A 14195-nucleotide genomic window follows, 5' to 3' on the forward strand; every position below is an offset into this window, starting at 1 on the left:
GCCCCTTCTTAATTCTAAAGAGAGCAGGTGGGCCAGGGAGAGAAGCTTCCCTCTCCCGTGAGGACCGGGTGCGCGGGCTGCCCGCGGGTGAATGCCGGCCTGCTGGTGTTGGGTGTCTGGTGGGGTTTTCCCCTTTCCCGACCTGTGGGAGCTTGGAGGTCGAAAGAGATCTTTTGCAGGAAGACCTTTGATATTCTTCAAATTTTTGTCATATTGGGGGGCCTGTCAGATTATAAAACGTGTCAATGTATTTATTTGCCAAACACCTTCCCCAATGGCTGGCTCTACAGGTAGCTCACAGAAGACCACTTTGAAGTCATAAAAGTCCCAGATGGCTCACAGAGCCCTTTTGGAAAATGTGGAAATGTGGTAGGGTATTTAGCTTCCAGCTGAGGAAGTTCTTGCTCCCTTCCACCCACTGGCATGAAAAAAGGGGGGAAAAAGGGCTTTGATATTTCTCTCACCAAACCACTCACTGCAGCCTCAGCCTCCTGTCCGCTGGCCCTTGTCTCTGAGAGCCTGACTCGGGCGGTCACGGGCAGCCAGGGCTGCTCAGTTATCCAAGGAAACTCAAAGGGACAAAACAAGGAGAAACACCAAAAATATTCCAGTGTGCGTCCAGAGGGCGTTTTAAAAAACAAAATTAAAAACTTGCCCATGAGGTGTTAGCAGCTCTTTAACATCCAAATGTGAGATAGAAAAACAAAATCAGAAACATGCCTGGCACATTAGATGATATGCTAATTTACTCATAGCTCAGCAGACTGATAGTGTTTTTGAAAGGCTTGAAAAATGTGCAATGGCATAATCACTTCTTATATAGCCCCTTCTTAAATATTTGTCTCTGAACACTAAAACAAGTCTATTTCCGTACTTTTTATACCTGACATTGATATAAAAACATGAAACACAAATGTTTCACAAAGGTAGGGTTCCAAGGTTTCATTTCACCTATGTACTGTTAAAATTCTATCATGCAAAGTCCAGATGCTCTTTGTTTAAAAAGAACCCCCCTCCCCGGGTGGAGATGTAGGAGTCCTGTCGGGGCCCGCTGGACAGCTGCTGAGGCCAGGTCAGGACAGGTCTCAGGACGCATCTGTGCGTTTTCCGTGTGTCAGGGCACAGAGCTGGGAGAGGAGAGAAGGCCACTAAATACTTACTTTGGGATGCAAGATGCCGGCGACAGCGTCATTAGACAAACTCATTTTTCCAGAGGGCAGCTCTGCACTGCAGAAAGAGATTTGTTCCTTCTTTTTTGTATTTCCCGGTAGGAAAAGCCAGACAGAGAAGGCCACACTCGCACCTGCCTGCCCTGGGTGCTGGTCCCGTCCGTGTTTTACCCAAGCTGCCCCTCCTCGCCGCTGCCAGCGTGCTGCTTCCCCCAAAGGCCCGAGCACTGTTCTTTGTTAGCATTTTTCCTTTGCTTTTAGTTTTCTTGGATTTCCAGCAATTTCTCCCTTCAGTTGTCTATGTCTGGGCTGATGGGGGCTGTTCCGGGTGTTCTCTCACCGCCTAAGCCAAGAGGCTCCATTAGCTGCAGGTGACATGGTGGCCTGTGGTGGTCCTGATCTCGATGAGGGAAGCGTGGGTTTCCTTTTCTCGGCTAGAAGGCCAAGCAGTGACACGTGGGACAGAACAGACATGTAACTCTCCTCCTTCTAGCCAAGCGCGTGAGATGAACACGGTCACATTCCCTATAGCTTCAGTTTGACTCTTTCTGTTCAGAAGTTACTGGTTGTAGGGCAGGGCTGTTCTCTAATGTAAGTATTATTTCATCTTATTTATTGCATGATTTTGGCTTGGCAGCTGGTGAGAAGCGGGTGGTAATGACCAGGTGTACTGTGGAGTCAGGCAGAATCCAGAAGTTCTGCCATCTTGTTTATTTCCAAGGCAAGTCAGGCTTCCATTTCCTGCCCCCTGTTGGCAGGAGTCTCTAATTAGTTAAGTCTCTTGGGCACTGACTTAGATCAGCTCTTCTCACCATTTCAGTGGCATTGACAGAGCTGAGAGATGAGGTATCTGGCTTCCTGACTTCATACTGAGCAGCAGAGCCAAGTGTCCACATTTTTCCCCATGTTAATTCCTACCCTCTTCCCTTGGTAGGGTAAGAAAAGTAATTTTTTCTTCAACCATCATAAGTTCTTAGTTGTAAGAGATACCTGTACACCTGTAACAAAAGAGAGATTAACAAGAGAAAACAAACAGAAGCTTATGGGCCGGGCGCAGTGGCTCACGTCTGTAATCCTAGCATTCTGAGAGGCCAAAGCGGGTGGATCGCTCAAGGTCAGGAGTTCCAAACCAGCCTGAGCAAGAGAGAGACTCCATCTCTACTAAAAATAGAAAGAAATTAATTGGCCAACTAAAAATATATAGAAAAAATTAGCTGGGCATGGTGGCTCATGCCTGTAGTCCCAGCTACTCAGGAGGCTGAGGCAGGAGGATCGCTTGAGCCCAGGAGTTTGAGGTTGCTGTGAGCTAGGCTGACGCCACGGCACTCACTCTAGCCTGGACAACAAAGCGAGACTCTGTCTCAAAAAATTTAAAAAAAAAAAAAACTTATGAACATGTATATTTTATAATGTACTTGGGAGACAGACACTCAGGGAATGAGTAGTTCTCGAAGAGGTGGCTTTGCACTCCAGTTATATAGCATCTTCAAGAGAAAACTGGTACATTTTTAGAAAAATGACAAGACAAAGGTAAAGGACTTTGAGTCTCTAGGGGCAGCAAGTTGTGGGAAGACAAATGGCAGATAAAGGATAGTCGGTGAAGCTTGTTCATGTAGTTCCTCTGATACCATCTCCAGGCCAGTGCGGGTCGAGTTCTCCTGGGTGGTTAACCTTTGTTCTCCCCTGAAGAAGGGGATGGTGGGATCTCTTTTGTCTGGTAAATTTATGTCCTGTTTTTAGGCTAATGGAGGGAGGGCAGAGAGCTTTCCTGCATCTGCGGCTTCTTTATTGCCTTCAGCTGAACAATCCTTATGGCAACGAGGCGTATTTGGGGGTGGCACATCCTCCTCTCCCACACCTTCCTCTCTCCATCAGCATCTATCCCTTAAATTCCACTCCTTTCTCGAGGCACAGCTCAAATGCCACCTCCTCTAGGAGTCATCACCAATGTCCCAGACTCACTCCCCCCTCCCAGGTGAAGTTTCCTTCTCAGACCTTCCCAGATGCTCTCTCCACGTCAAGCACTGTCTGCAGTGAGACACCATCTCCCTTATGACCCCCATGACCCTACAGCTCGCCGTCCCCTCCTCAGCACCCACTGCAGGTCTCAGTAGCTGCCCTGAGGACAAAGGAATAAAGGTGCAATGACAGGGCAAAGATATAATGACGGGGAAGAGGGACATGCGGGTCCCCACTGACTCCAGAGCTGGAGCGGCAGAACCAGGGCGGTGGCGGGACTGTCGCTTTGGCTTCCTCCCCGGGCGTGCCCCGCCGGGCCGCGGACCCCATCACCAGTGCCGCTCACGCTCCTCCTCCGGCTGCAGGTGAAGAGGTTAGGACTTGCCCACCTTGTAATTGGGGATAAGTTTAAAAGATAGGTTGAAGTGCTTTGAGATTTTTGTTCCTTTGATAACTTTTATGTTAGAATGGTGAAGATCAAAGACATTTTGTAACTTTCAAGAAATGTAAAACGGGCCGGGCGCGGTGGCTCACGCCTGTAATCCTAGCTCTTAGGAGGCCGAGGCGGGCAGATTGCTCAAGGTCAGGAGTTCAAAACCAGCCTGAGCAATAGCGAGACCCCGTCTCTACTATAAATAGAAAGAAATTAATTGGCCAACTGATATATATATAAAAAATTAGCCGGGCATGGTGGCGCATGCCTGTAGTCCCAGCTACTCGGGAGGCTGAGGCAGAAGGATCACTCGAGCCCAGGAGTTTGAGGTTGCTGTGAACTAGGCTGACGCCACGGCACTCACTCTAGCCTGGACAACAAAGTGAGACTCTGTCGCAAAAAAAAAAAAAAAAAGAAATGTAAAACGGAACAAGCCCCCCCCCCCCACCGAGTTTCCCTGAAGGAGTCCCCTGCTGCAGAGAGGACATTATTGTATCAGCAGCAGACAGACTGACCTCTGATACCTACACACATAGTATCCTGTTTTCAAAAATTGAAAAAAAAACTAATGATGAGGGAATGTTCACAAAGTAACATTAAGTGGAAAAAATAGATGCTAAATTTTATACACATATATATGTTAGAAAAAATACTGAAAGGAAATGCCTCAGATGTTAGTGATTATTGATGTTCTTTCTTTTTATGCTCTACGTTTTCTAGATTTCTGCAATTATCTACTCTATCTATCTAATTGGGGGGGGGGGAGAGACGCAATTCTTTTTTTCCTAAAGATCCCACTGGCCCCGGCAATTCTGTGTGCTGCCATGTTGAGTCAGTACACTCAGCCCTCCTGCTTCCTGGGGCCAGTGGGGTGTCCATGCTGCTCCAAGCGATTTCACTTTTAACCACCACCATTTCCACCACCATCCCCAATTTCTGTTCTTTCAGTTTTCTTCATCAAATCCCTAAGCAATTTCCTCCTCTCCATTGTGTATTAATAGAATGTCAGGGCCCATGGGAAATTGAAGTTAGGGTTTTCATATCTAGGGCATGTCACATATTGTACACATTAAGGCCTGAGTACTGACAACAAAGATCAAATACAGTTAACTTCAAGATGGCCCAGCTTGGCATCCAGACTTTCCGTTTCATGATTTTTGATTTGGAGTGGAATTTTTAGAGTATCTTCTAAATTGCTTGTTTTCCATTAAACTTGCTAAATTCCATCATAGGGACAGGTAGCTCCTGATGGTAAAACCCACCATCTAAGTCCTCCTTTGTACCTCCTGTCCCACCTGCTTCCTTCATATACTAGCCTGATGTCAGAGCATCATTGTTGATAGACATTTTTCTTCAGACTGAGTATCCCAATCCTTCCTAACTGGTAAGATTTTTCAAAGGCCACCATCTGGTTGTATTACCATATCTAGCACTTTAGGAGGCTTAAGGAGGAAATAGGATCTATGGAACTGTACATCTTGGGGTTCCCATTCCAGCTGTATCATTTACCAGCCATGTGATCTTGGGCAAGTCACTACCTTCTCTGGGTGTCAGTTCCCTCATCTAAGCCATGAGCATTGAATAAGGCAGTTGACGTCAAGCACCCAGCGTGGTAAGTTCTTAATAAATGTTACTGACCTTCCTTGCCCCTTCAAAGCTTAATTCCATTTCGTTTTTTAAAGACCAGAGAATTTGAGCATGTCATTTTCAAGTTGCCTCCCATTTATTTTTGTTATTAACATTTTTGAAAGATCAAATTCATTTCAGGGTTGATGCAATTAGAAACTTCAGGGATCTTTTCAGAGCTTATCTAGTCTTTATAAAGAAGTTGTTCCATTGCCTATAACTGAATGGACAGATTGAGGCTATGTTTTAATAGAGAGTCTGATTTGACCTTGTATTAACAGTTGTGATAAGGGTACCCTATTGACACTTCTGAACATTTTAAATCACAACAACAGAGAAAGTGATGGTACAGGAGGTTCTTTGGCCAACCCTGGAAATATTGTATGTTTCCAAACGTGCACTTGGCTTCCTAATTTTTCCAGAGTAATAAAGCTGCTTGTATGTATGGAGTTGGCTGTGTTTTCCTCAGTCTCACAGCCAGACATACAACGTAATGTTTACATTCAAGCTGGGAACAGGCCACAGGGCCTGCTGGAATCACCTCACCTCTGGCTTGTCTTCCTTGTCAACAGGGATCTGGTTTCACATTGGACTGGCTTCTTGTGACTTTAGCAATTTCTGGTTTCAAACCTTTTCTAACCTAATTAGTTATAAAAATTTGGGTCTGGATGGAGTGTCTAAGCCCTGATGTTGTTGAAGTTGCTATGCCTTTTTGCTTCTTGGTTAATGGTTTTTATTTCTGGTCTCCCCTATTTTCAGACAAGGCGTGAGTGGTTCTGGGGCTCAGAGGCAGCTGGATTCTTAATGATCCATCTTGCAACAAGTTCCCTGTGAAAATAAGGACATGCAGTGTTTTAGTAACCCTTCATCTACCAAAAAGGCCTCTAGTAGGTGCTTGATGGATATTCACAGAGCTAATAACTGGGATATTATTAAGCAGCCAGATGCACGTTTCTAGCATTTGTGAGCCAGGGAACTTTCTACCATATTAAAGTTGGAAATCTTTTTCTAATGGTTGTAAAACTATTATTATCTGTTTCTCTTTCTCTCTCATATATAGACACACAGCTTAAAACAATTATGTTTCCCAGTTCTGTCGGTTGCCTGGCTCAGCAAGGTGGTTCTTGCTGGGGGCGTGAGGGGGTCTCATGCGGTTGCTCTCAGACACCAGGCAGGGCTGGAGTCATCTGAAGGCTCACTCAGGCTACATACACAAGTTGTCCTCTTCACACATGTGCCTGGGCCCCAGCTGGGATGGCTGGGCCAGCCAGGGGGCCGACGGGGAATATCTACCTATCTGATGTCTCAGTGGGTCTGATTGTGCGACTGCTACTACGCTCCCCATGTCCTGCCCCAGCAAGCTCTGATCCTTCAGCATGCCTCTTAACAAGACTGGTGGGCTGCTTCCTTGCTCCTTATGAAAGGATTGATGCAGGAAGGACAAGGCTGAAGGTGCCCAAGGCTCAGAGCCAGGCATCCAGGACAAGAGGGTGCCTTCTGCTTCCACTCAGTAGACAACCTTCAGACTCTGAGCACAGCCAACTGGTGGCTGTTTGGCTTCTCTGTGTTCAACAAAGTCAAGCAGGGTTCTCTATCAAAATCTTAAAAAAACAATATGTACTTCAAGTCTCTTAACAGGGAAATGTAACAGTAATAACCACCAAATGCATTCTTGAATAGCAACCCTCCCAATTTCTTCCAGAATAGTGAGGCGCATATGGTTGGAAAACACTGTTCTGACAAATTCCTTCATTCACAAAAACTTATTGAGCATCTACTATGTGCCTAGACACTGTGCTAGGTACTCATGAAGCAATGGCAGGGAGTAGTGTTCTGGAAGCTCATTTATGGGCATCCTATGTAGTGTGGGAACAAGACTGTGTTGGAATCCTTTAGTTGGGCATGGGACCAGGAGGACTAAATTTAGGTAATATTTTAGGAAATAGCACACTCTAGTAATCTGTGCTCAACAATTTCATGTCACAGGCTGTTTCTTCTCTGTTCCCTTTCCAATCTGGCAGTAAGTAGCTTACTTGGAAATTAAGACCTATGCCTAAATATCACCTCTGCCATTCTTTCTTAAATCTTCCACCATTACTTAATACCCTGAGCCTATTTCCTCACCATTTAATTGGGATGAGCAATACTGTTAAATCTGTAGAGTAAATCTAGGAATGGAGTCTTGCACAGAATATGCTACTGAGCTAGCAAAACCAACTCACAAAAATCCAGAAAGCATTTCGACAATCTTAGCATCCAGATGCTGAGAAACCCGGTCTGAGCATTTTGTGAACACTAAGATTATCTAAATAACCTAAGACTTCTAAAGCTACTTGTATGTTCGGACTGCACTACTTTAGGGCCTAGTGTTTTAGCCCACACAACTGTGTAGGAGCAGGGGAGGACTTGGGCAATAGGTGGCTCCCACAGTGGCGTCAGACACTGGCTTAATGCAGAGCAAAAAATGGACAAAATTCTAGGTAAGGTGTGGTAGGGAACAGTTATCACAGTAGACTGGAAGCAAGGCATAAACTGTTTCCAAATAAAAAATTCATGCAAGCCTTAAACTTTGCCCTAATTTTTTTCTTTAGAAAGGTACTTTATTAGTCATCCTGAAGATATTTTTATAGGATTCGTTCACTGTTAACTTTCTTCTGAGTGGGAAAAAAAGATTCAGGGAGGAAGCAAAGTTCCAGGCAGAGGGAACTGTGCCTATTTAATTGTCTTTATACAGGGTCCTAAATACCTATTATGTCAAATTTTAAGAAATCAATACTTTCATTTTCAGAATTGAGGCATATTTGAAATGTCCTTGTGTCAGCTGTGTGGGATTCAGTCTGTACAACAGCCGATTGACACACCAGACTGTCCTCGAAGGGCCACAGCTGGAATTCATGCAAAAGCATATTCCCTCTAACCAACTGCCATCCAGGAAATGTCTAACTGCAATCCAGGCCCATATTGAGACTTTCTCGAGTTTGACAAACATTCTGTGACTCCATCTAATGAGCAATATTTTTGTCTTCTCCACAGAATGTGAATGGCATAAAGTACCATGCTAAGAATGGTCACAGAACACAGATTCGTGTCCGCAAACCATTCAAATGTCGCTGTGGGAAGAGTTACAAGACAGCTCAGGGCCTGCGGCACCACACAATCAATTTCCATCCCCCGGTGTCGGCTGAGATTATCAGGAAGATGCAGCAATAACATGCTGGTCATAACTGTGCCAAGAAATCCTCACCAGCAGTTGCTGATTTTGAAAACAGCCACCTTTTTTCAGGGGAAGCATTCAGCAACCCTTTAAAGAAAAAATTAAAATGCATGCTTTAACTTTTTTCTGTAATTTTGGAATGATGTATCTTTGTAGAGTTAATGATTTTGTACATTTGCACATGTAATCATCATACCTATTTTCATTACTTTGATATAAGGTGCTAAACAAAAAAAAGCTCTAGGTTCTTCAGCACATTTCCCCCAAAACAAAATAAAATTGAGGGCATGTTGCATATTGTTTAGTTGTATTGCAGTGATGTTAACTGGGGGGAGGAGGGGGCTGGCACTGAGATGTTTTTTTTTCAAGATTGTAATGTGATTGAAGTTTTTCAACACATCAACTCACATTTGTTCAAAACCAAAATAATACCTTCATTATCAAACTGGTTACCATGCCTTACATAATGGAGTTAGTATTTGTGAGTAGAAAGACTTTAGGTAATGGAAATATAAATAAGAAAAAATGTTTAATATGCTAAAAATATTTTCATATTTAAATAACATACATAAAAGGTGTGCTTTGTGTTTTATATTATCTTACAAATCCTTTTGCCCTTTAAAAAGCTGAAAATCTTGCCATCATCTGATTTACCAATAATTTTAGTGTTATAAATGGCATTTTTATACAAAATAGAATATTCAGTTCACTCATTAACACATTCATTGAGTGCCTGCTGGGTGCAAGGGATTCAATTTATGCCTATTGATATTTGTGGACCAAGATACCAGTTTAGTGAAATGCTTTCCCAGAAATCTGTTAAGAAACACTTCAAAATACTTAAGTGCAAATTTTGTGTGTGTGAAATTTAGTTATATCTTCATCTTCAGATGAAGTTTTAAAGCACTTTGTAGTTCTCTATTGCCAACAATTTATATGTTGCCAATTCTTAAAGCCGCTGACCTACCAAACCTGTGGGTTGCAAATCAGAATGAAAAGTCTAAGCACGTTTCAAAGAGGAACATTTTTGTTAAGACCCCCTATGCCTCCTCTTCACACTCACTGTGTTTTTTGAGACTTTTTTTAAGGCACTTTCCCCATCACACTGTAGATGTCTGCATTCTTATTGGAAACGTCTGTTTAGCTTTATAAAACATTTTGCTGAATATGAAAGTGAGCCTTATTGACAATTAAGTGCTTCTTGCAGCAGGTGGTCAAAGAGTGACTAATATGACCCGTTAGAGTAACCTACATCTGGACCATTCCTGAAGTTTTTCCTCACCGACAGTACCATCATGCCTTGAGTGTTCTTTTCTCCCAAGTGCTATTCCTTAAACACAAGAGTTTACCAGTTGCCTAATTATGCAATAAAAATTGCTTTGAGACAGACAGCTAACTGCCCACAAAACAAACTGGTGAAAAGCAAACACGACTTGCTCACAAAATAAGTTTCTTCCCATAGTCCCATTTGATGAAGTCTTACATTACATATAGCTGGCAAGCAAGGGTCCCTCCTCAATTTTCAGACATTTTGAAAGGATGACAATTCTGTTAGCCAGATGAGTAAGCTTCTATATTCATAAGTTATGAATTCCTCATAATGAGGGATTATTAAAGTATTTATAAAGACACTGCCCTCTAAAAATTTTCTCAGATCTCTGAAAGTGGTCTTGGTCCTGAATATATAATGTTATCCTACATTTAAAAGGGTGATCCAGACATGAGAAACAACTAGTTAGTGCATAAGAAGGCCCTACTTGACTATTTCATATCTACCTACAATTGATCAAAACAAATTTTTTTTATGCCAGCAATTATTTAGCTTCGCTCCTTCTAGTGCAAGAAACTGCAGGCTGGATCAGTAGTTCATCAGCTAAACAGTCATAAAATAGTCATTGTGCATGTTAAATTTCTTTCAATAATAAAACAAATTCCAATTTCTATTTACTTATTCATTGTGACAGTATTACTAAACAGGTAAGGATGGGAATATTTTATTATACCGTGTATAGTGAATGTATTGTACTGTGTCTGTGAAAACTGTGCTTTAAATTATATTTTCATATGTTTTGTTGGGGACAGAGCACATTATGTTTGAAAGCAACAGAGGTTTGTTTTAGAACTGAAGGCAACTTAATCAAAATTTCTGTCGAGAAAAGCTGCTTATAAATGTACATGAAATCACATTTAAAATAAACTGCCTCTGACCCAAAATAAGCACGGCTCTTTATTTTCATTATTGTCCATCATGATAACCTGTATCAACTTTACCATGGAAACTAACAAGAAATTGAATGGGAGATGTTAGACTATCATTTTGAAAAAAAAAAACCTTATGTATGTAGATTTTGTTCCCCTAAATTTTTGCTTAGACTGCATTACTTTTCTGTCATATCAGTAACAAATTACTTACCTTAAGCCCTGGGGCCAAGAACTATTTAAAAATAAGTTCTAGGCTAGTAAGTTGAAGTCTTATTTTTCTAATAGTAGTAACAGTCAAAGGATACTTTTAGGTTAACATGCTCCATAATTATTAACTGCAACTAAAAAGCTCATTGAACATACTTTTAGTTGAATATATTGTTTGTCATGTAACCTATCAGGACGCTGAAACAACGAGTCTTCAGTGCTATTTGCCTCCCAGGACCACCATGTCCTAACAGCTGGCGTCTGAACCAGTTTGCCCTCGACTCCAAAATCTTAACAGATTCCAAAATACACAAATTCTCCTACAAATATAAGTGACAAGATATGTATGCAGTTCACATATAACACCCAAGAACACCACGTCTAAATATCCGATTGACAAATAGCTGGTTTTCTCAGAACAAATGTAAACTATTTTGGTAACTACAAAAGCAGCAAAAATCAAAAGTTGGTACTTTAAATTCTTAACACGCACATTATTATAAAAGGGAAAAGGAATACAGTTCAAAAGTATTTTAAAGGCTCAAACCAAAAAGATGCTCAAGGTTCTAGGTTAATGAAAAACTATGAGAAATAAATTTGACAACAGTGAAATTACAGAACTCTTTAATGTTAATGAGAGTACTATACAGCAGAGACATAACCAAAACATTACTTGATTTGGGTTTGTGCATCACATTTTTAAGGACTTACTGAAAATATTTCAAATTTACATACTCATCAGGAAAATGTGAAAAAGATATGATACATATTCTGTGATTTAATGCCACAACCACTTATGAAATCATTTAATATGAAAACAATTGTACTGAACATATCTTGTTCCATTTTCCCATTAGGTATAAATATAACTTCAAGATGGCTTAAAAATAATCATTTAGGTTATTCTAAGTTTTCTGCCTTAAAATTAACAAAATATGTCTTCTATTAAATCAACATTTTACATATAAAAAAGATATTTGCAAGTATGTGATTTCATTCTATATGCAGTTCCATTTCTAAAGATTAAACTATCATTTCATGGGCTACATTATGGAACTTTCTGTATTCAAAGAATTACTTCACACGACTATTAACGATAAATGCTTTTTATTACATAATATTTAGTAGTCATGCTCAATCAACAAGGTAAACAGAAACTTGTAAATATTATGCTAAATAATCCAGCACACTAACACATACATATTTTTTAGAGCACTAATTAAAGTAATCCCTGTATCCTTTATTCATACAACTTTGCAAACTTGGGAATAAATAAAGATATAAACACACAAGAACTTTTCTTAAAGCAGGTAAGGTTAACACAGGTTAAAATTATATTTATTGATAGGCCAAAGACTGACCCTGACTCTAGTTAACACCAAACTCAAAAGTAGCTCTTGGTCAGAAAAGTACAGTAGAGGGTGCATGAAAGTGACACGCTGTGGTCTCTTTAGTGGTCTGTTTGAAGTGATATTATTTTTAACTGCTAAACTATATTAACTCAAAAAGTAACTAGTCAAAATTTAGAACATTCTGATCAAAATGGGTCTGAACATGCCTTTCGAACCCCAGCTGGTCATAGTCAGGAGGGAACTGCTCGCTGCACATCGGGCACACCTTCCAGTGACTTTCAACATGTTCTTCAAATTTGCTCTGATCATAGTTGGGAGGGAACATTAATTCACAGAGGGGACACTTCTTGTGAACATCAAAGCTTGAAGAAAAAGGAAAATAATTATGTATGTCTAATAGATTTATAATGGTAACTCTCAGTATACCACAAGGTTGCATTTATCTAGTTAGCAGATATATATCCATAGTAAACAGCTTACCTTCAAAGCCTTTATTTACTCCAGCAACCTCTTTTTCTGCTTCTGAATGCTTGCTGTAGACAACTGTATAACCCATTTATAAAGCCTCTAAATTTAGTTTTACAATTAGGTTGACGAAACTTTTTAAAATTAAAATCCCCCAAATCCAATTGCATTATGTGAAGTGAGTCTTAGTGCCAAGAGTTCTTCAGTTTTTAACTAGTAGAAAATGCCTTTTGTAAAACAATAAGGATAAATACAACTCATACATCCCCAGCAGTGCTTGGTTTAAAAGCTAAAGGTTCTCAGAGGATTGCATCCATCAGAATCAGCTGAGGGCATGTTAAAACACGTGTTGCTGGGACCTACACCTGGAGTTTCTCATTTGTAGGGCAAGCACTAAACATTTGCATTTCTAACAAATTCCCAGGGATCACACTTTGAGAACCACTGGACTATTTAATCCAAATTCTACAAAGGAAAGAGAAAAATTACCTGGAATCAAAGCAAAAGCCTGTCCCATGCCCACGTAAATGCTGACTTGGAGGATGAGGATCAGGAGCAGTGGGCATATTCTCATCTTCCTAGGGAAAAAACAATTTTGGAACTTTTAAGTAAAAGTAAATATAAACTCCTTAACAATCAAGCACATAAGTATAAGGAAGTATAAAGGAAGATTGTACTTAAGGGAAATTTCATCTCTACTATCATTTGATTCGACTTTCAAATATGTATGTCTGAAACTAATTTTACAGAGTATTTCACTATGGACTAACAGTCTGACCTTGAAATAAAAAGCAGTATTCAGTGGAATGGAGACATACCACACCTGTATGTGTAAATGAAGCTGACACATGTAGAACTTTTTAAACATACATACATACAGAGGTAACTTTACTTTTTTTTTTTTTATCATTCCATAGACTAGGTAATCACTTTCAAAACATCTTCAGACTGCATTATTGTTCCAACAATTATCATTTAATAACAATTTGCAAAAAGAAAAAAGTCTCTTTGACAAGATACATCCAAGACATGATATATAGAAATCATAAATAAAGGAAAATCATACATGTGAGTTTGTACATGTATATTCTTGGGCACACACGTGGCAGCAAGTCCAACTAAAAAACACGTGTTAAAGCAAAGGAGTGCACTAAACTACAAGCCTCAAACCTTAGAAGACCAAAATTCAGTTTCTGAATTACAGGTTGTGAGACTTCTAAAAATCTAAATCTGAGCTATAATCAGAAAGAAAACACTGACTTGGATTCCCATGCTTGCATCCTGGTGGTTAGTTTTTAGAGATCTATACATGCTACATCAACGGCCAAACCCAGAATCTAACAATGAATTCGGCCACATCATCCAAATTGCCCATTTGCTTTCTTCCTCTCAGTAGCTTTTAGCTGCTCTCATGTCATGAACTAATAAGCACATAACCAGGTATAGCAGGCACTGATGAAAAACCTCATGTTCCTGGGTAGTAATGCTTGCCACAGAGCTGCTGTTAATGAGCTAGTCAAGTCTGTCACAAGAAGAGTTATCAAAAAAGTGTATATGGTGTGAAATGC

General features: G+C 40.5%; 2 protein-coding genes across 7 annotated transcripts in view; one reads left to right on the top strand and one right to left on the bottom strand.

Moving 5' to 3' along the window:
* Positions 1-10618, top strand: part of JAZF1 (JAZF zinc finger 1) — a 334436-nt gene extending 323818 nt beyond the window's left edge. The window contains exon 5 of the mRNA XM_020289891.2: positions 8221-10618. Within this exon, the coding sequence (XP_020145480.1) occupies positions 8221-8397 (177 nt within the window). The 3' untranslated portion in view covers positions 8398-10618. The remainder of the gene's footprint in view (positions 1-8220) is intronic.
* Positions 10619-11417: 799 nt separating this feature from the next.
* TAX1BP1 (Tax1 binding protein 1) overlaps positions 11418-14195 on the bottom strand; it is an 85014-nt gene continuing 82236 nt past the window's right edge. For all 6 annotated transcript variants that reach the window (XM_076006339.1, XM_012773389.3, XM_076006341.1 and 3 more), the window contains 2 exons: positions 13117-13205; positions 11418-12524 (listed from right to left, as the gene is read on the bottom strand). In XM_076006339.1, coding sequence (XP_075862454.1) covers positions 12323-12524; positions 13117-13205 — 291 coding nt within the window. In that variant the 3' untranslated portion in view covers positions 11418-12322. The remainder of the gene's footprint in view (positions 12525-13116; positions 13206-14195) is intronic.

Source organism: Microcebus murinus, chromosome 9 (assembly GCF_040939455.1).
Source record: "Microcebus murinus isolate Inina chromosome 9, M.murinus_Inina_mat1.0, whole genome shotgun sequence".
NCBI lineage: Eukaryota > Metazoa > Chordata > Mammalia > Primates > Cheirogaleidae > Microcebus > Microcebus murinus.